The following is a 21,688-nucleotide window of genomic DNA, read 5'->3' on the forward strand; positions in this document are numbered from 1 at the left end:
GGCTTTTTCATGCTAATGTGTTGTAGAGCCATATGAGGTAAATGTGAATCCAGTCATTAGTTTCCTTTGACATCATAAAAGAATTTGATACCAAAAACCAAAAAAATAAATAATAGCATTTCAATAAACTTGTTTATGTTAGTTCTCTATTCCCTGATCAACAAAACCGAGTCACTCTGTCAGAGCATAAGGGAGATGGCTTTACAGTTTGAGATTTTAGGCTCATCTGTGCCCTGTTCTTAAATATGAGTATCATGTAGAATCATAGAATCAACTAGGTTGGAAAAGACCTTTAACATCACCCTGCCTCAGAAAACATGTAGCTATACAAGTGTGTGCAACCTGTTCTGTTGGTAATGTGTCTTTTGTTAATACCAATTAACAAGGATAAGTTCCTGCAGGGTTCCTGTGGGGCTTTAGAAAAGTGGAGCGCTAAAGATTTCAGGTTTCTTTTTTCAGTAAACATTACTATGGTTACTTTTATGTAACATATTTCACTTTTTATTACTGCACTATATCTGTCAACAGAAGGCTGACAGACTTTGTTTTTTGTAAAGTAAGAGATCATTCTTTAAAATATAATAGATTTAATTTCCTATTTTTCATTCCCAGTGTTTGGCTAACTATGGCCATATTATAATATATTCCTCAGCTCCATTTTTACATCAAATGACATTTTCTTAATTGTCTTCCTGTTTGCTAGCCAGCTGGGGACGAGAAAACATAGGTGTAAATGAGCATTCAGAATGAACTAAGTGCACATGGTGCAGTTAGTGAAAAGTCTGCTACATGTTTTGGGAGTTGTGTTAGACACTCTCAAGTATCTAACTGAAAGGGAATAGGAATGGTCCCTTGTAAATGCAAGTGTTGATCCTAGATTCAAAGGCATAAAACAAACCTCAAGTAAAGCCTGGTGCTGCCGTTGCATTTCAACTTCCCTTGAAGAAAGGTAACACCCCGCTGGGCATTTGTAATTGACTGGCAGCAGTCACTTGTGTTGATAAACTTTATTATCACAGGATCATCAAATAACTAGTCTGGAAAGGACCTCTGGAGATCATTTGGTTCAACATTCCGCTCACAGCATGAACGATTTCAAAGTTATATCCATCTCGGATGGTAGATCATGTTGCTCCAGACTTTGTCAAGCTGACTGAGCATCTACAAGGATATGCAGCATCTCTGGGCAACCTGTTCCAGTGTTCGATTACTCCTAATGTCATTTCTCCCCCCCCCCCCCCCTTAATATCTTTATTCATAGTGTTTGCTACTGTTTCTTTCTGTGTATTTGTCATGAACAGGGAAGAGTTTAGACTGAGGAAACTAGTTCCCCTGTCATTTTTGGATGTCTCTGGAAAAAACCCTGTATTGGCAAATGCAGTTTCAGTTGGAAGCAGTAGACACTTTTTTTAGGTGTAGAAAAGGACTGACCAGAGAGTGACAGCTGGCAATTTGCTTGCATAAAATGTTTGAGATTCGTCACCATTTCTTCAGCAGCGCTGAGAAGGTTTTGATCTCTGAGACTTGAAATTCCTGAGCTGTAAGTATGGGAGATAAGTGCCATACATCTTCCATAGACTATAATTTATCCCTAGATGGGTGGAGGTAAGCTATTCATGTGATTGGAAGCCTTCTGTTTCAGTCTCATCCATTTACCTGCCTTTGCTAAGAGGCAGCTTGAGGAAGATTAGGAGTACACTTCTCCAAAATAAGTGTGCCAATACTTCTGTAACTAAATACATCACTAACTACATGATGAAATCATAGAGTCAAAAGTTCTACAGCCAGAAGGGATCATTATGTTCCCCTTGTTTGACCTCCTGTGTTACATAAAGGATAGATTTCTTCAACTATTTTTAACAGTTAAGAAGAATTCCTTAAAAAAACCCTCAAACAACCAAACTTAAAAATACCGAGAATCTACTACATGATAATTCAAATAGTTATTTAGTCTCTATATGAAAAACATACACTTTTTTCCAGGCTCCGCGCCTGAGCGCTCATCTTCTAGCTACTAGATAGATCACAGTACTAGACATTTTATGAGGCACATAATTATTCATTAAACTGAATGTTTGCTTTAAAAATATTTTTTAACGGGAGATATCAGTCACTTTTCCATAATGTATGTCGTGGTTTAAACCAAGCCGGTAACTCAGAACCACAAATGTCTACATTTTAGATAGAGAGCACATTTATGGATCTTACACTGTTCAGGGATTTTTTAAAAAGAAAAGCAGCCCTTTCCCTCCAAAAAAATCTCTACACAAGAAAACATGAAGGTTTAACAGGTGATATTGTGGTGCTTTGTGATATTAGTGAACTAATTCACTTGCAGTGAATTCCTTGACTTTACTCGATGATGAGATAAAGTAGCAGTAAGATAGGGAGCATTATTTATTGTATAATTTTAGACTGAAATTAATATTAAAGTATGAGGAAATTGTACTGTGTGATTTATGAGCTTGATTTCAATTCCCTGAATATTTTTTAAGCCACGGGTCAACTTCTTGGCTTGTATAAATCAATAAAATTGATTAATTTATGCTAGTTGCAGATATGATTACATACTTTAATATCTTCGTAACTGTATTCTTTCCTTCAGATATTTCAGAAGAAAAACTCCACAGTCACAGTTCAGAATGTCAGGAACTGTAGAACTGATTCCCATGGGAGATTTGCATCAGCTGAGCCCATTTAACTTGGTCATTTTTCACTTGTAGCTGATCAGAACTCCAGCAGGCTATATTGTGCCTTTACCTTCTTACATGGCAGCAGTTTGGGACTCTTTTGAAAAGATAAGGGATGGGTGTATATTTATCTAAAAAATTGGATAAATTATTGGAAAAAAGTGAATATGGTACAGAATTTAGATTGTTAATACATCATTTTAGATAGGAAAATAACATGCTCCCTCTAGCGATGAACAGGTCATTTCCAGAATACTCGTAAGGTTATAAGATGACATATTCAAAATGTTGACTGGTAAAACCTGGAAGTAATATTTTACATTCTGGTAGTGCATGGGATGCAGTATGCCTTATTACATACATATTTTGAATAATATCTTACCAAGAAGTTGAAATGTTTCATTAGATGTAGTTGAATGCAGGATTTCTGAACATGTATCACCATCATTGGTTCCATTTTCTGTGAAAGTTCTGTGTATCACAGAACATATCAGTGGTAAATTAATTTTCTGTACTCAGAAAAAAACAAATTCACAAAAACAAATTCATTGGCTAGTATTGACTGAGAACTGTGAATGAAATAATAAATAGCCAATTTGCGCTCATAATTCTTAACATCCTTAAATATTCCTTAAGTGCTATTAAAATTCAATGTTCCTTATACAGAATGATGTGCAAGCAAGCCATATTGCAAAAATTATATTCAATGGATATGTGAGAGGTGGGTTTGTGCTGCAGTTATAGCATTACTTCATTTATAATTATTATCTTTATTAGATGTAATTCAGCCAACCAGTATAATTTAGATATACACATGCATCTACTACTATAATAAAAATGTGCTTGCTGCCCTTGATAGCGTCATGCCTTAAGCAAACCTAAGGTACTGAAAGCTCTACTTCTCCATACTTTCTTGTGAAGTTCAGCCAACACAAAGGTTTGTTGTTCTTGCTATTGTTTTATTCTTTCAGGAAACCATTTACTGTAGCTAAAACAAAAAAGGCCATGTTTCTAGTAATTTCTCTTCCTCAAGGTCAACTGATTCAGCAACTAGTTCTTAACTAGATTTTCAAAACCTAAAAAAACATTATAAGGTTTAATCTTTCTTTATTCAGAGATCTTTTTACACTGGAATTCAAATTAAATTCTTTGAAGTACATTATTTTAAACAGGCAAATAAACAAAATCAAGCAAACTTCTTAAAAACAAGAAACATGATTAATAAATAATTTCATGTAAAACTATGTTTATTAGATCTTAAAGTCACAGCTTGTTGTGAGATCTAGTTACTTTCTCATTGTTGCCGAAGATGCTCCACCAGTGGTACACCTGTGTTATCCATGGGTTGATAGCTTTGTTTGTAGGATTTTTTGAGTTCTGTGACTGTCTGTGGTAAATTAGTACTATGAAGTGGGAGTTAAAGTTAAAATTCAATCTGATAACCTGGCAGAGAAGGTACATGATTTGAATGTTATTCCATGTGAGTTGGTTCAACAACTGTATAAAAGAAATCTGACTGTGTGGCAAACCTGAGGCTTATTGGTAACTGAGAAGTCACTTCCCAAGGTGTAAATAACTCCTACCTTCTGCTGAGCATGGTGGCCCAATAGTTGCTTGTAGTGTTGCTGTGTTGCTTTTCCAGTAAAGACTGCAGCAATGTCTCATCCTTCCAGAACTCATTGTTGTTCTCCCTTGGAGAAATAATTGTAACAGCAGTATTAGCTGAGGTTTGGCATGTCTGCATAGAGCGGTGTATGCTGACTAGTATTGACTGAGCACAGCAGTATTCATGTTTAAACAGTTAGTGACAAATGTCGTATGCTGCAAAAAACACAAGGAAGAAGACTGAGCCGGAATAAACTGCCTGTCTTCCTGTGCTCCACCACGACAATACTAGTGGTAGCAAGTCAGCCCTGCAGTGTAAGTGTAGGGACACCACCTTTCCCTAGAAAGGATCACAATGCTGAAAAGCTGTCCCAAGGGAGATAACTCCCTTCTTCACATTCTTCAAGATAAAACCTTTTCATTTTTAGTTTTGTTCTGCTGAATTTTCATCTTTTTTCTTTTTTTTTTTTTGTGAGTTCAAATATTTTTACTAGATTTGTGCTGTATGTCCAGATATTATTAATTTTCAGGCTTAAAAGTTATCTGAGGCATACTTAATTTCTCTGACTTCTCTGAAGTAAATTTTGCTTTTCACTGATATTTTTAAAAACTAAGCCAAATATAAACCTTGCAAAGTATTTCTAAGTAATGGGCTGTCATTCCTTGGGTTTTGATGGAGATATGGCTTTGATATATACTGCCTTACTTTCATTAAAAACACTGAAAGGAGATTTCTGATTCAGTTTCACTGAAGAGAGGAAATGCTCAATGTGACGTAAACGACACATGTGATTATTCTTCATGATGCAGAGAGCTCATGATTTGGTAGATACGGTACTCTGTATTGACACTTATGTTGTAGTTCTCATTTATTAATGTCTGGGCCCAGTCATGCTCTCATTTCAGTGAACTGCACTTTTGCTATTGACCTCAGGAGTAGAAAGGAGAGGCCTATTATTATTTTACTTTTTGATTTTAAGGAAGTAATTTTCAAATTATGAGTTACTGGATTATCAAAATATTGTCTCTAATGCCTCCTGTGTTATCTAGAGGGAAAAACACAGTTTGGTGGATAAAAATCAAGCAACAAAAGAGAGACAGCAGTCAACAGTTTCTGAAATCACCTCTCAGTTTTGTAAAACTATATTTTTAGTGCAGTTTGAAATGGACATGATCTCATTAATTAAGTCTTCAGAACTTGTTGAAACTGAGTTTTTGTCTTTCTGCTAGAAGACTGGGATCATATACATGGTCAGATGCAGCTGATGGTCTCTCGGTTTTTAACACTTCTAAGATGCTCATTGCCAATATAGCAGCCACCCCATGACATTGACCATGCATCAGCATAGAGATCTTGAGGTAAGCAATGGGTAGCACCAAGAAAAAGTGCTGTGTTCCATCCAAGGCCAAACATGCAGTGTGCACCCCTTCTTGTGAGTAAACTTGAAAAGAAATGTCTGCTGAGGACATTTTAGTTTATTACGTCAATTCTTATCCCAGTTAGAATTTACTTTCAGGTTTTAGAAGCTAGTTTATATTCTCGTGGCTTATTGTTGAGCTATTATCACTTGAGTGTATTGATAACAAGGTGTACTTGTTGGATTGGGCACTGGCTGGAAATCTGCCAGGTTTGTTAGTAATACTGTTTTCAGATGAGAGTAAGGAGGCTTTCTCACTTCCTGTAACTCTGGAGATCATTTGAAACAATCACGATTGAAGTTGTCATTCCTAAGCCAGTGAACTATTTGCCACAATGATGTATTTGAATCCAATTCATCCACACTTAAATTACTCAGAAGTATGAACTGTCCCCTCCTGGTAGCTAGGGACATATTTCAGATAAGTGCTTTCCAGAAAAGTGGTGTTTGGATAATTTAAGATTGGCTGGATTTATCCAGTGAAAGCCTCTTAGCTGGGGCTTCCTGCAAAGATGCTTTAGCTTGGGTTCACCTCACTTAACTTTAAGCACATTCTGGAGGCTAATAAGCAGGAGGCTACTGAACCTAAATATCTTCTGAAGTTAGTGGAGAAGCTAGCAGTGTCAGTCTGACTAAAATCACCCTCTGCTGAATACACAGGAAGCCTTGGTGGTTTGGCTGTACAGCACAGGCCTGTGCTGAGTTGTATCAGCATCCTTGTGACCTCCTCCCCGCCCCCAGCAGGCAATGTATGCATGTATGTCATGTACACTGCTTTCAGTAAATTGACAAGTTATAAATTCATCTCAGATTTTAGTGCTATTAAATGCAGTAGCACTTCCACATATTGGGATGAAGGGACCACTGTATTAATGGTGCCAGAAAAAAAACGCATTGCATTAGGATTTGAATCAGAGAGATGATTAGTGTGAAAAGGTGATAGGGATACTCTACATAGCTATGCAGAGCTCATGAACTGAACTTTCAAGAAGCAGAGATGCTAAGATGCTTAAAAAGGAAGAAGGGCATCATTATAAAAGAAAGAATATTTAAATTCTCTGATAGCTGGCGAGCTAGAATCATTGACCCAGCTTCTTCAGGGAATTCATTTTTCTGATACTAATTATTAGACCTGCAAATCCTTAAATAGTAATTAATTACATCCATAAAAATAAAAGTAGTATAATTAGATAGGTTTCAATTTGATATAGGTACTTTTAATTTGCTCTGTTATCAGTGGCAACAGATGCCAGTTCTTGCTATCCATTTGGAGCTAAAATAAGTGGAATTAATTCATCTCTAGTGACTAGTGAATTAAATGTTGCAAGGTTGATTATTGCAACACATCATATCAGAAAAGGAAGTCTCACCGTCTATGAAAAACAGCACTTTTAATTAGCCAACCAGAGTAACACTTACTCGCCAACAACTTTTCTTTCAGCACTGCTGAATACAAGAAGAATATCAAGTCGCACCTGGGACCAAAATCTTTCAGGTTGTTCTAAGCCCTTCTTTATTCAGACATAACCTTCCACATAACATTCATGTTCCTCTGGAATAAGGAAATTGTCTGTTAGTTGGACTGTGTAGCCCTCATGAAATGACATTCACCAGTGCTGTAGTTACACCTTGAAATAATTCCTGAAGGAGATAAGAATAGCAGATTGTTTCCCCATATTCAGAATTGTATGACATTTATTTTCTCACCTTCACTGTATTTGACTCCTTTGAAGTTAAATCTAAGCTTTTTTTTTTCTATCTTCAAAAGAAGAATGAACAAGGCTTTTTAAATTTATTTTAAAAACTTGAAGATAGTCATGATATCTAAATCTGCAGCATCCACTTTTTAACTTAGTGAGTATGCTATAAAATAATGACTCCTGTATACCTAATATATTCAACTTGTTACTGGGGAACAGGGGGGATTGGTGTGTGTTATTAATGTGAATTAGGCTGAAAATAGTTTTTTTCCTAAAAACAGATGGGAAGAAATCTCTTTTAAATTTTTTATTCGGAGTCGTTTTTAGGGGAAATAATTTATTACAAAAACTAAGATGGTTTCAAAATAGTACATTTCTCTTCCGAATAACATAGTAGAAGTGTTTCATGATGCATTCATTTATCTGAAAGAAGAATACATTTTTTTCTCCCACAGTTTTAAACTGGACTTTTTAGAACAGAGAAAATCAAACATTGTGTTAGCTTAGTATTGAAGTTCATGATTCGATCAAAACTTTGTTCCTTGTGAGAAGCAGTGGATGAAGAACAGCAACAGAAAATATTTTAGCGAGGAATCCACATCATTATAATGTATATCCTACTTTTGCTGTTTCTAGTGGAAAGTAAGGGAAGAGGGAACAAGACGATTTCTCTTTCTCTAGAAGCAGACAAAAAAATATGTGCTTGTTAGGCCAATGTGCCTGAGAGGTAGAGCATTCAGTAGTCTGAAACCTTCACATGAGAAATGTGCTTCCGCATGGACAGAGCAGCGCTGCCGTGGGAAGCAGTCCCACAGCATGACTTTGCCTTCTGCTGAAAGCCTTCCTGCAGCATGTGGTGGCATCCCGCAGTAAAAAAATCCTGTCTGGCACTGATAGGATTCTTACTGAGGGAATACAGCTCAGTGTTTGCTCTGCTGTCTGGATAGCAGTTGGCCACCAGGGATTTCAGCTGCAGATCTGCTGGAGGTGTTGCATGTAGAACTGCACAGGTACTCATTCATTTTTTCGAACTCTGTTCATTAAAATTGAGTGCAACAGTATCTGATGTTACATAGGAGCTTTTTTTTGTCACCAAACCAAGGTCTAATCCAGCTGTCTGGTGAATCATGCAGAGATTTCATTATATATATTAACTTTTGAGGTGAAAGCCAAGGATTAAAACCATCAAAACAAACTATGGACTGGAAGATAAAGAAAAACAAGTAACTTGTAACTCTCTTCTACCATTCAGACACCATTCAAAAGTAAATTTTGATTTGGAAGAAGAGATGTGATCTGGATTGGCTTTTGTTCCCATGCCTTGTCAGGTAGATATTGTTCAGAGGTACATGTAGGCTATGAAGCCTACAGAGAGAGAATGGACTTGTGTCTGAAGATTGCCCCATTTTAAGTACAACTTACCTTTTTTCATTCACATGTATTAACTAGATTCCCTATTTTAAGCATTGTTGTGGTGTAAGCCCAGCCGGTAACTCAGAACCACGCAGCTGCTCGCTCACTCCCCCCCTTTTTCATTCTCCCGCTCCTGGAGGGATGGGGAGGAAAATCACAAGAATGTAACTCCTACGGGTTGAGGTAAGAACAGTCCAGTAACTAAGGTATAATATAAAACCACTACTGCTACCACCAATGATAATAACGATAAGGGAAGTAACAAGGGAAGAGAATACAGTTGCTCACCACCCGCTGACCGATACCCAGCCTGACCCGATCAGTGATCTGGCCTTCCGGGTAACTCCCCCCAGTTTATATACTGGGCATGATGTGCTGTGGTATGGAATACCCCTTTGGCTAGTTTGGGTCAGATGTCCTGTCTCTGCTTCCTCCCAACTTCCCCTCCTCCCCAGCAGAGCACTAGACTGAGAAAGTCCTTGATGGGAGTAAACATTACTTAGAAACAACTAAAAACATCGGTGTTATCAGCGTTGTTCCCAGACTGAAAGTCAAAAACACAGCACTGCACCAGCTACTAAGAAGGAGAAATATGACTGCTATAGCTGAACCCAGGACAAGCATAAACTCCCCTCATTTTTCTGTACGTCATCTGCCCTAATCAGCAAATAACCGTTAAAATCCTATTACTGTTTCATGCTATTGATTCATTAATTAACTATTCTGTATTATTGACATAAACTTCAAAACCAGCTGAAATGAATCTGGTTGGGAATACATCTGTGGATGGTTTATGTGATAACCTATTCCACAGTCCCTCTTTTAATGCTTCTCAAAGTAAGACTGTAGATTTAGAAAATCCATTTATAAATATTTTTAGAATTTCAGTAGCAATAGCTAACAACTTCACAAATCCTTTTAAAACATGCTATTAAATAGACATTATATATAATTCTCTCATCAAAATGCCCTAAGACATGTCTTGATTCTTCAGATCGTTGTGCATATATATTCACTTTCATGTAAAAACCTGGTTTTTGTGGTTGGAATAAAGGTTTATGGGAGTGTAAACAACTTTGTGCAATGGGAATCCAAGTCTAAACTTCCAAAAGGGATAAGGATTTGTTATCATGTTTTAGTTTATATCTTTACCTGAAAGAGTGGAAATCCATGAAAGAGCAACACTGAATGTCTAAAGCATGTATGAAAAATAATCTTGGACTTTTTAAAGTATTCATTAGCTCTGTAAGTATAATTAACCAAACTAAAACCCCCAACTTCCTACCACCACAACCTACCATCCATTCATCATCAGATGTCTTCTAGAGCTTCATGGCTGGTACTGATTTTTGCCTTAAAAAAACCCAAAAAAAGCAAATCCAAACTTTTGAGGTAATAAAGTGGAGTCCAGAATGATTCATAACTGGTTCTCCTTCTTTTAATCTTTTCACTTTCTGAGCACTGAAAATGAGATTCCTTCAGGCATTTGGCTAACTCTGTATTGTCTACACTTCCAACTGCCAGAATACCCATCCTTTCCCAATTTTGTATTTTCCAGGAATTACGTATATTTTAAGTGTGTATGATATCTCCATTAGCAACAGCTTTTCTGATTGTTTTTACCAGTATCTTCTGCAATATTCCATACCTAACTTGACACAAAGTATTCACACTTCTCTGTTACTAGCTTTTATCTCTCAAGTCTATTGTTAACATCTTAAAGATACTCTTGGCAAAGATAATGAAAAAATGAGATGTTTTATTTGCTCAAATGCTGCCAATGAAACTCATATTAAGCTGGGCTTAATGCTGGGTCGGAGTTGTTCTTAAAAGAAAGTGCTCTTCAGACTTAATAAGGAATTCACCAACAGCAGGAAAGTGACCCAATTCATGCTGTGATTACCAGGCAATGAGAAGGAACACCCAGTATATCAGTGCCTGTCACAGGCTGACAGCATTAAAGCACAATGATCAAATCCTCGCATGGTGCAATGGGCAGCTCTGGATATGTCACAGTTTATTTTAAAGAAAAGTCTTTGGGTATTTGTCTCAGCCTACAGCTCATGTGCTGCATTTCTTATCTGGGTGTCTTGCTGGTTCCAGTGGTCCTCTCATAATTAAATAAATAAACAAATACATAACCTTCTTACCAGCAGTCCTTAGCTAGAACTGCTCCCATCTCCCAGTTTTACTTTGCTCCAATAGGACTTAATTTTCAAAATGCATGATTTATCTATAGTCTGGTTTTATGCACATCGTACAGTGCCTGCCTCATTGAATGAAGCCAAAAGAACCAATGGAAAACCCAGGCTGTGTTTAATCAGAAGCTACTGAAATACTGAATGTATTTGAAAGAATATATGCATCTGGATTGTAATCATTCTGCTAGCCACTGGTCAGGTTTACCACATGAGTATGTCTCAAGTTTAGAAAAAGTGAAAATCTAGAGAACCACAGACTGAATGTATATTCTTTCCATAACGGACATGTTTGTCTGTTACTGTGTGCGTGGTAGATCTCAAAGGCAGGAAGTCACTGCCTCTGTTCTACACTATCAAATGTATTGTCCTAAGAACTATGTGGTATTATAGAATATGGGCACTACAACCTAGTACACAGTCCCTTAAGACTGCTTTTCAAAATCTTGTATATACTTCCTCAGGAAAAAACAAAATGTCATTAATCCCAAAGTAGAAACTTAAAATACAAGCCAGGGTTTTGGTTTTTGTTTTTTGTTATTCTTTTTTTCCCCCTAAGGGTCTCTTTTGATATGACCCTAATTCCCCACCTAATTTCAGTGGACACTGGATTGAGCTATGTAGTTAATCCAGTATTTCTGCTAATATCGGTGAATACTGATGATGCACAGGGATTGGAAAACTTCTTTTTAATTCACATGAATTAAACACCCAGAAATTAATTAGTTCTGTCATGAAGTACACCTAAGTGATTTTCCTTTCTTCTACGGTTTCGTCAGAAAATCCTGGAGATGGTGAAAACACACTGTTTCTTTCAAATAGGGTCTGATTTTTCCCTCTGTACAGAGAATAATGCTGCCATCTCACAACTCAGCAACTGCTAAGTGTCTGGCTTTGCCCCACTGTAGAGCAATTAGCACCTTTGCTAGTGGTGCTTGAATTGATTAACTTTGAGATCTTCTTCAGGATCACATTTGCCAACAACCTGCTTATCAATGTAGTTAGAAACTAAGCCCCTGAAAAATATTTTCAGGAGTCTGGAAGTCATTTTTTTGCTTCTGCAATTATTTTTTATCAGGATGCATCAGATAAATTGCTGGTATTGTACACTTAGACAAAAAAACTTTTCCCCTTCATGACCCTTGGCAAGAAGGGGCTTATACCATTGTGTTTTATGTTGTTGTTATGAGAATTATCATAAACACTTGAAGCTTCCTGCTTTGTAGTACATCTAAAATCACTTTACTTGAAAATTATGTTTATTATTCTCTTCAGCTGGGAATTCAGTAGATCAAGACGAATGTGGTGTTTCTCAGCTTAATGCAGTCAGTAATTTGACAAGATAGGTATAATTTCCCATACATTTCAGTTCCTTGCAGTAATAGTGTCCCAGAGTAATTTGGCAAACAAACAAAAGAGCTAATTAAACATTGCTGCATTTTTCTAAGGCAGAGTGTGTACAAGGTCGTATCAAGGGCTCAGCTGAAGTTTATTAAAGATTAGCAGTCTGTTTCTGCAGGAGGGATCCCTCCAGCTACTGTAATGTACGACAGACAGCCTGGCGTACAGCTTTCCACAACAAGCTGTTGTATGGAGCAGAATTGCAGAACAAATTTTCAGTAAAATATCTAATAAAAAGGCTTTATATATTAAAGCTTTTTGTTCTCCTTCTGTTTTGTTATATTCAGAACAGATAAGAACAGTAAGACTCTACATGCTTCCATACATTTGGAAAATGAACTAGGAGTAGATCATTATGCAAAAAGGGCTAGGTTATTACTGTGCCTTTCATTTACACTGTAAATCTTTGTGGGAAAGACATACCTTTGCTTTTGTATTTACCTCCTGCAGTAGGAACCAATCTGTGAATCCAAATGCAAATCAGCTAAATAGCTGTGAAAGAGTTTGGATAGGGGGGAGGTGTGCCATGTTTGCCCTTAGCTTGCAAATAAAAGATGTAATAAATATTTATAATATGCCTATAAGCTTGGAGAATTGAAACCTGCGCACAGAGTTTGTGAGCAGATGCTGAACCATGCAGGGACTAAGGCCTTTACTTCTCCTCTCCTGACCATCATGTAGACTATATGAGAACACTACTCATGTGATATTATCCTCGTAATGCTACTATACAAAGACTGTCAAAAACACATTATTGACTATGCAAAGATGAAGTGTTCTTGAAAATTTGTCTATGATACTGAGCACAGAACACCTTTCCTGTCAATGTTCTGGGATTTTTAGCTAACATTCATATTCCTGTGTTGACACATAAATAAATTGCCTCTTTTCCTATCATACATAACTAGATGGAAAGAGCTTCAATAAAGAAATATTTCAATAAAAGAAAGATTGAGAGAGCACCTTTCCTGCTTTTGAAAGCAGCAGAGCTGGACAGAGACTGTGAATATTCAATGCTTCTAAGTAGAAACGTTTTCAAAGTCAAACTGAGCACCTTGTTCCCAAATAAGCACTAGTATATTATAATTATGTAGTTGGATGCTGAGATTAAAGAAGAGTCTTTAAATTCCTAGTTGTTCTCCTGTTTATACCCTCAGGTGCCTTATACTCAGTTAAAAGAAGAATGCTCTTTCAAAGGCTATTTATGTAAACAGCTCCTAATTCCTCTCCAGAACCATAGCACCATCATATAACAGAACAGTGATCATGGAAAGCCTGAAGTATGGTGAATCATCATGTTTCCCCTATAGAACAGAAGAAGAAACAAGCTGCAAGGCAAAAGCTCTTTTAAAAAAAAGGTCTGCCACATAGCTTAAATATCTCTAAACTGTACAATGCAAGCAGTGCTCATGAAATCCAAGGTCACTATCAGGCCAGATTTTGTAGACCAAGTTCCTGCAATTTCTAAGGTTCCTACGCATTGTGTGACAGCACCTGCTTGTATGGACTGGCCATGGTTACTTGCAAGCTACTCCTTTTGTGTCTTCTGTTCAACAGCAACAATAGATTGCATTTGTCATAAATATTTATAGTGCAAATATCCCTTGCTGGTTTTGATCCTGCAAGATCTAAAAGTATCATGTTCTTTCATTATGGAATTCAGAGATTATTTTTTCATACATTACCATGGTAACAAAATGATAACTGGGTTCCTATTTTCACTTTACATTAACAAAAGGCTAAATATTATAAGCAGTAGCAAGTATTCCTATTGAGCCTCAATGCTGTGTAACAAGACGTGTGTTTCTGAAAAAATATGAGGCTTGGAATTAATCCTATGTTTTAAGTCTTGAATCACCACAGCTTTACTATATGAATATAGTTAAAGACAATATCTATTAAGAACAGTAACTTTAAATTTGTTTAAAAGCAAGGAAAAATAAAAATTGCCTATGGTCTATAAGATTCGTATATATAGACCTCAATGTTCAGACCCTGATGGGTGTTAAAGGGTGTTAAAGTTCCTGAAGTTAAAGACTTCAGGAACTGCCTCCAAGTCTGTAAGCCTGCACAACACTATGGTGCTTACAGAAAGGTATAAAGGACAGCAGAAGTATTAATAGCAGCAACTCGGTTCCTCCAGGGTGAAGGAATAAAAGAGGCAATAACTATTGATTTTTCCATTAGCTGGGGAATTGCTTTAACTATTTGCAAGATCTCAGGTCCTCCAGGCTGAGGAAATGAGAACAGATGTAGGAGGGAAATGAGACTCAGCAAGATTTTATCAAGAGCAATAAAATTCTGGTGGGGATGGAAACTGCTGTACCTGGGGTAAGAGTCATGCTGAACACATGCAACTAGTGATCATGGTTTGCTCTCTTCTGGTTTTTGAAGGAAGTGAGTAGGTAACATCTTATAGTATAACCCTCAGTGTACAAGACAAGCTCTTGGAGCAGAGTCCCCAAGGATTATAAGAAAAGAGGGTGGAATCTTCAAGTTTGCCATCTGAGTGATAGTATTATCTCCTGGCATTGTAGGACACATAGCAGGTACAGGTAGAACTGGCAAGAAATTTTCTAGAAAACCTGCTTTTCTTAAAAAATATTCATTTGTGTAATTTATACATTTTAATTCAGCTTTCAGGAGAAAGGATTTCTCATCTCCATGCTGGAATACCTAGTGAAAGATAGGTGCAATAGAAATGAAGAAAAGAAGACATACTGTAGAATTGCCAGTAGCTGTTTAGTCACCTAAGAAAAACAGTGGGAAACTGAGATTCAGGGAGACTGACTTAAGAAGCTGCTGTGTACAGTAGCACACTGACGATTCTAAAGTGGCGTGCTGAGTCTTTTGGCTTTGCCACAAAAATCCAGTAGTTTTATCTTGAAGCGAAATAGAAACTATTTAAAAACATGGATTGTTATAGAACAAGATAATGATTACATCTGCAGCTCTAAATACAGGGCATCTCGTGGCTACCTTACACATGGGGATAGGTGATGAGAAATTCAACTGGAGAAGAGACAGGCTAGAGTTAAACTGTGTATTAAGGATACAGAATTAGTCTATAACTGAACCATGCATTTCATTTTAAATGGGGGAAGCAGATTAGACTAAATATTGAATTCATAGTGCAGGGCATATGCAAACATTATCATATATGTACCATATCCAAAAGAACTTGACTAAGTCACATAAGGGCAAAAAGACCAGATCTTTAGCTTCCAATTTAAGAGGTGGATTCAGAATCTGAAATTTAGTCAATTGCACTTTTCTAGGCAAGTTGACTGAAGACTGTAACCGAAGTAGAGAAACACAGGGATGATGGAGTCTGTTGTTGGACTTCCTGTGAGACTTTGCAGTCATCCCTGATGAATACAACTGCTGAATATCTGTGTGCTTAAAACAAACTGCAGTGCATTAAAACTTAATCTCACTTAATCGTTGAAATTACAGATTGAGAGGGAGCTCAGCAGGTCATCTGGTCCAACTTTCCACTCAAAGCAGGACTTACCTCCACATTTTATATCACTTGGGGTTTTTTTTGGTTCTTTGGTTGGGTTTATTTTCTGATTGATAAACTTCTGGGAATCTAGTTTGGCTACATAAAAAAATATTGAAGAAATACTAAGAAAGAGGTACTCATCTAATATGCCAGCTTCTTCCCTGTTCCATGTCTAGGAATAATATAGCCTTGATTTACCAAAATGTTTTTTGAAGAAGTTCCTATCAGTGAGTTTGAGAGTGAGCATGCAGATCAAACATCTGATGCATATGCTGTTAGCAGAGCTCCCTTAGTTAGGAGCTCAGGGGCTTGCCAGAAACCCTGTGCTTCTGCACAGTTCTCACAAAGGGCTGGAGACCTCTGAGGATGCTGCCGCATCCCCAGGGGTCAAATATTCCACGGGGAGTAAATTCAACATATCTATGAGCAAGCCAACTCTGAAGGCCATCCAGTGCTTTGGCAAAGCTGAGCACTGGAAAGTAGGAATCACTGAGAGCATGAAAGTCCTGTCATTGTCACTGAGAGAACCTTACACTTCTAATGTGCTCTTCATTTCACAGAAGTCACTGTTAGGTGGAGCTATGGAGTGGGATTCTGTATGAGGTTGACAACTGCATTTTGGGCAATGCAAAGTATAATTTTGTGCACTTGAGAAAATGTGAGGAGTATTTTATCCTTTCATATCTACTGGCTTCACATGAATATTTGAGGCATCCCGTGGAGACCTATGTATGGCCAACTGAACTGAGCTCTTATCAGGCAGGCAGCTGAATAGCTCTCTGGCTTCCACCATTGATGAGATCTCTATTGACTGTAATAGTTTATATACATGGCAGAAACGTAGACAATTATGCTTCATCTTTTTAATCTCACGATGAGTCTTACACAAAATTATTCAAGAGGTTTAAATGCAGATGTCTGAAAAATAGACATCAAAAAGTAGATGAAATAAATTTCATGTCAGCTGACCTGAAGAGATGTCTGAATCACTACTACATAATATGAGAGTCACAATACAGTGTTTAAGGTGGTGGATTAATAACTGAGGAAGAGATGGCATCTTTTGCACAATATAATAATGCTAAACTTTTGTCCTGGAAGAGGAAGATCTGGTTTCTAACTACTTCCCAGTGTCAACAGTCTTGAAACCAAACCCTGCAAGTGTGATGTGGTCACACTTGATAAAGAATTGATTTATTCATATGTTTCAAACATTCGTGAGACTGAGCAGGACATAAAAGTCTTCCATTTCCAAATGGAGTTTTGAGACTTATTTAGTGGTTTCAGCCAACGTAGGGATAGCCTCACCACAATAAACTGGACCATTAAGAAATTAGGTCAAATTCAGATGCTTCCCTGCTAACAGCTCTACTTTTGCCAGCTAAGCTGCGTCACTTCTCCGCATGTATGAAATATTGTCTGTTGGCATTTATGGAGTTTGTCATCCAGAGATGACAATAGAGGCAGTAACTAAATATAAGCACCTTTGCAGTTTGACAGCATGGTAAGCAGGTGATTTGAATTGCTCAGTCCCTTAAGCCCCACCATTTATCAAGTTCAGTTATGGCACTGAAACGATCAACGTGAATACAACCATTATAGGTTTACTTACAGATTTATTATTTTGTGTACTTAATAAATGTTTAAAAGATCATGAAGCAGATTAATCGTGGGCAAGACTTGTTTGAGGCCATGAAAAATACACATCAAAGATTTGTGTTGCCCTCTGAATGCCTGGTGTCGCTGAGGGTCTTTCTAGTAACATAAAAAGAATAGCAGTATCATATATTCTCATTAGTGAGAATAAATAATATGGATCCAAAAAAACATGTAGAAAGATCTTAAACATGCATCTTGTATACCTCTGTCAGGTTCAACAAAAGTAGCTATATGGTTTTGAAAGACATCCTCACAAGGACAATGTGATATATATATAATGTGTTTTATAAATGGTTTACTTTGTAAATTTTCCAAAACTTTCAAAAACATTGTTCTACATTTAGGTCATGTGCCTGACAGTGTGTCTTTTGTCTTATTAATAGGCACCACAAGGCCACATAAGGAGGGGGAAGTCCCTGGTGTGGACTATATTTTCATCACCGTTGAAGATTTTATGGAATTGGAGAAAAGTGGTGCTCTCTTAGAAAGTGGAACATATGAAGGTAAGCACACTTTTAGTGCTAAATCTGTCTCATGTTTCCATTATGCTTTTTTCTAATATGATGGAATTGCACTTGGACATCCCATTACAAATGTGTCACTGCTACTGTTATCAGAAATTTTTGAAGAACCATATGGCAAATATGAAAATATTTTCATATGTAAAAGCTAAATGCAGATGGGTTCATTGTAATTTTAGTATGTTACACTGGTTAAGAGAAACAGGATAATACATTGCACTTATGGAAAATAAACATTAGTTCTTTTTGCCAAATACTTGAGATTTCCACAGATTTTCAGCAAACAGTTTCTTTTCTAACATAGGACAAACAAAATCTACAATAGAAATCAGTTGTAAGGCTGACACTTTTCCTTTGCATGTGTGATCCTGCAAACACCAATCTATATCAGAGGTCGAAACCTTACTGTTTAAGTAAAACAGGAAGGATTTGCTATGTCATGTCTTATGGGCTTTGTAAAGTTACACAAAAGAACTCATTAATTTTGTAATATGACAGAGGGATAGCAACTGTCCTAATGTCTGTATTAGAAAATGTCTGTATAGGGGGCAAAGAGCCAGCAGGTTATTGCAGAACAGTGCTTCCCAGGAGAATGGATGATTCATCTGATTTTAAGCCTTTTCCAAAACACAGCTATCCTGGAAGTGAAACTACTGCACGTGGAAGGACAGTTACATAGCAGGGCATTTTAATAAAACCAGAATAATGCTATACTATTTTAAACCAGATGCTTCTTAAAAATACACTAGTATTGAAGTTAACTGAGTAGTGGATAGGTCTTTTTACTGTAAACTTCAAAATGATAGGGAACACCCTTTATATGAAAAGTATGATGCATACATATGAGAAAACCTGGGTGAGTAGAACGATTTACAGGAAGAAGCCCCATATTTTTACCTTGTAGCAGAAGAAACAATGAAGACCTTTTTATTCTGACTTTGTCCTGTCAAGGAAAGCATCTGAAGATAAATAAGAAGCTATTCACCCCAAAGAAATCATTAGCTGTGTTATAAATAGCAGGAAAGAAAGTAATCCTTTCTCACCTAATCAGCATGCAGTACCCATTTGAAAGTAAATAAATTTTCATTAAGAGTTATATCAATACAGAACTTGTAACAAAGATTTCCATTAAAGATGGTCAAATAAAGGAAAATATACGATCTTTTGCTTTTTTACTTTTTTCCCCACTGTCTGATACCTAAGAGTAGAAGTTACCTAAACATTGATACAAGTACAATACCACAATTTTACCTTTATCAGAGATTCATTACATAACAAGCCTTTCTTGAAGTATCTTTTCATTACCTTAGGTGTTTGAAAGTAACCTTAAAGGAGCTTAAGTGTAGCACAAGTCTGTCATTGCTTGACCATGTATTAGTTTGTAGCAAGTTTGTAGAGATTGAACTGCTAGGTTAAATTAATTCACAGTGCTCTTCTGTCCCTCGAGGGATACTGAGAGGTGTCTTTTAATACCAGCTACCAGAGCCGAGTGGACAGCAAGATGAAATATTGGCTGGGAAGTCTGCATAACTCCTTAAACCAGCTGAGGACCTAGCTGAGGGGAGGTCCAAAATCGTGACTATACAATGTCCGTCACATCATTCGCTGATCACAGATGACAAGTTCACTGAAGCCAAGAAGTCAGAAACTAAAAGCAAAACAAAATTAACTCAAAAGACCAATTTCTGCATAAATCCTGTCTTTGATTTGCACATATTCCAAACACCAGATGTGCATTCTGACAAACGAGATAATATGTTGTCTATGTATTATGGCAAATAATAGGTAACACATTAGAAAATTTATTTTGTTTAGAGATGCTGTTTCTCCTCTTCCCATACAAAAACTTTTGGACATGACCTTCCAAGTTACAGCCCCCAGTGCCTGATTAATTCCTCATGGCTGTAGTGCCTTCCTCAGGGAAGGATTTTGCTAATCATCCCATCATAAGTTTTCCTCAGCACATTAAGTCTGCAGTGATTAAGTTTACTGGTGACAACTACATCAATTTTCAATTCCCCCCACTAAGAGAAGATGATTTTTGAATCCTTCCGTAGATTAAGCAACTTACAAATGTTCTGGGAGATGAGTTTTCTCTCATCTACACTGGTTATCAGGCCTTTGAAAAAAATCAGCCTTCTTTTTAATGATTTTCAATGTTAATAGATTGGTTTGCAGATTTCTTTACTATTTCTTTTTGTTTTTCCTTGAAAAAAATTGTTATTTAGTTAAGTTTCTATAGTTTAGCTGAGTTCAGTCTAAGCTGATTGTCTAAACACAACCATTTATGTACCAGTTTGTCTCTACCAGAAATTTTTTTTAAAGAAGGGATTTCTCATTTAGTTGAGATAAAAATACAGGCTCTGTGTACATGTGTTGGTTTTCACCACTTCTTGACTAAAACCATTGATTCAGCCAATTTACCTTCTACTGTATGAATTCCAAAGAGAATCAGAAACATCCAGCTAAACAGAGAAGGAGGCCAAGTGGAGGCTTAGGTGGCACTGAACCTTTATGTTGTTCACTATAGCAATTAGTATTGTTAGGAGAGAGATATTTTTTCATAGTAGTAAGAAAACTAGTGAAAACAATCAGAAATATCTTTGGTTTTGTGCAAGCAAATAATAGCAGGGATTCCAACCTGGACAGGATATAGTCTAAAAGTGAAACTAGTATGTATTCTTAGAAAAGTATCGTTCTATGGTTCTTTTTTTTCTCTCTCTCTTTTTTTGAAGCACACATTATATTTTGAGTTTTAAAATAGCTTTTTAAACTATAAAACCTTCAGCATTAAAAATAGGATGCTCTGTGACCTCCTTACTACTTATGCTTTGAATAGGTCTTTCTTTGTCTACCGCTTTTGTGACAACTGTGAATGACTGTAGTACTCTAAGGAGCTGTAGAAAAGCAACAGTATGTTCATGATAAAAACTCTACAAGTCTCTTTTTTTTACCGGTTTTGCAAATATGAAAATATTTTGTGTCGGTAGGGCCAAATCCATTACTATGGTGGCCTTTTCTATTGATGCCTTTTTGAACAACTGCTGGAAAGACCAAGCCATCTTTAGAGATAGGGATTATTTTAAATGTACGTAATGGTGCATAAACAGTTGCAGCACATTTTGCAGCTCTATGTTCTATGGCAATCTAGGTGGCACCATTCAGTGCAGAATGAGAGAAAGATAAATACAAGGCTCAATTCCACTCACTCAGATAAACAGTCCAAGTCAAATTAACCTCAGTGACATTGTCACTGAGTTCTGAATTTGTAATAAAATTTCAGTGAATTCCAATGCATTGCTATTGGGGCAGGGGGTGTTTGCCTGAAGCACACCAAACTCATTTATTTGGAGATCTTTGTATAATAGTGCAGGCAAATCCTAAAGGTTTCACTTTGTTTCTTTTTAGCAGAATTCCAATTCCCTGTACTGATTAAAGGAATTCTGATTTAGCCCAGAATGATGACTTCATTGGAGATGAGATAAAATTTATTTCCAACACAGATATTGGGGTAGCATAAAATAAGCATAGTTCTATACCAGAGTAGGAATTGTTCCTGTGTAGAGTGAAAGCCACAT

At 36.8% G+C, this 21,688-nt stretch overlaps 1 protein-coding gene across 8 annotated transcripts in view; it reads left to right on the forward strand.

Annotated features, from left to right (window-relative positions):
* Positions 1-21,688, forward strand: part of MAGI2 (membrane associated guanylate kinase, WW and PDZ domain containing 2) — a 737,601-nt gene that overhangs the window by 414,594 nt on the left and 301,319 nt on the right. For all 8 annotated transcript variants that reach the window (XM_030478640.1, XM_030478639.1, XM_030478638.1 and 5 more), the window contains one exon: positions 17,973-18,092. In XM_030478640.1, the coding sequence (XP_030334500.1) occupies positions 17,973-18,092 (120 nt within the window). The remainder of the gene's footprint in view (positions 1-17,972; positions 18,093-21,688) is intronic.

Source organism: Strigops habroptila, chromosome 3 (assembly GCF_004027225.2).
Source record: "Strigops habroptila isolate Jane chromosome 3, bStrHab1.2.pri, whole genome shotgun sequence".
Taxonomy (NCBI): domain Eukaryota; kingdom Metazoa; phylum Chordata; class Aves; order Psittaciformes; family Psittacidae; genus Strigops; species Strigops habroptila.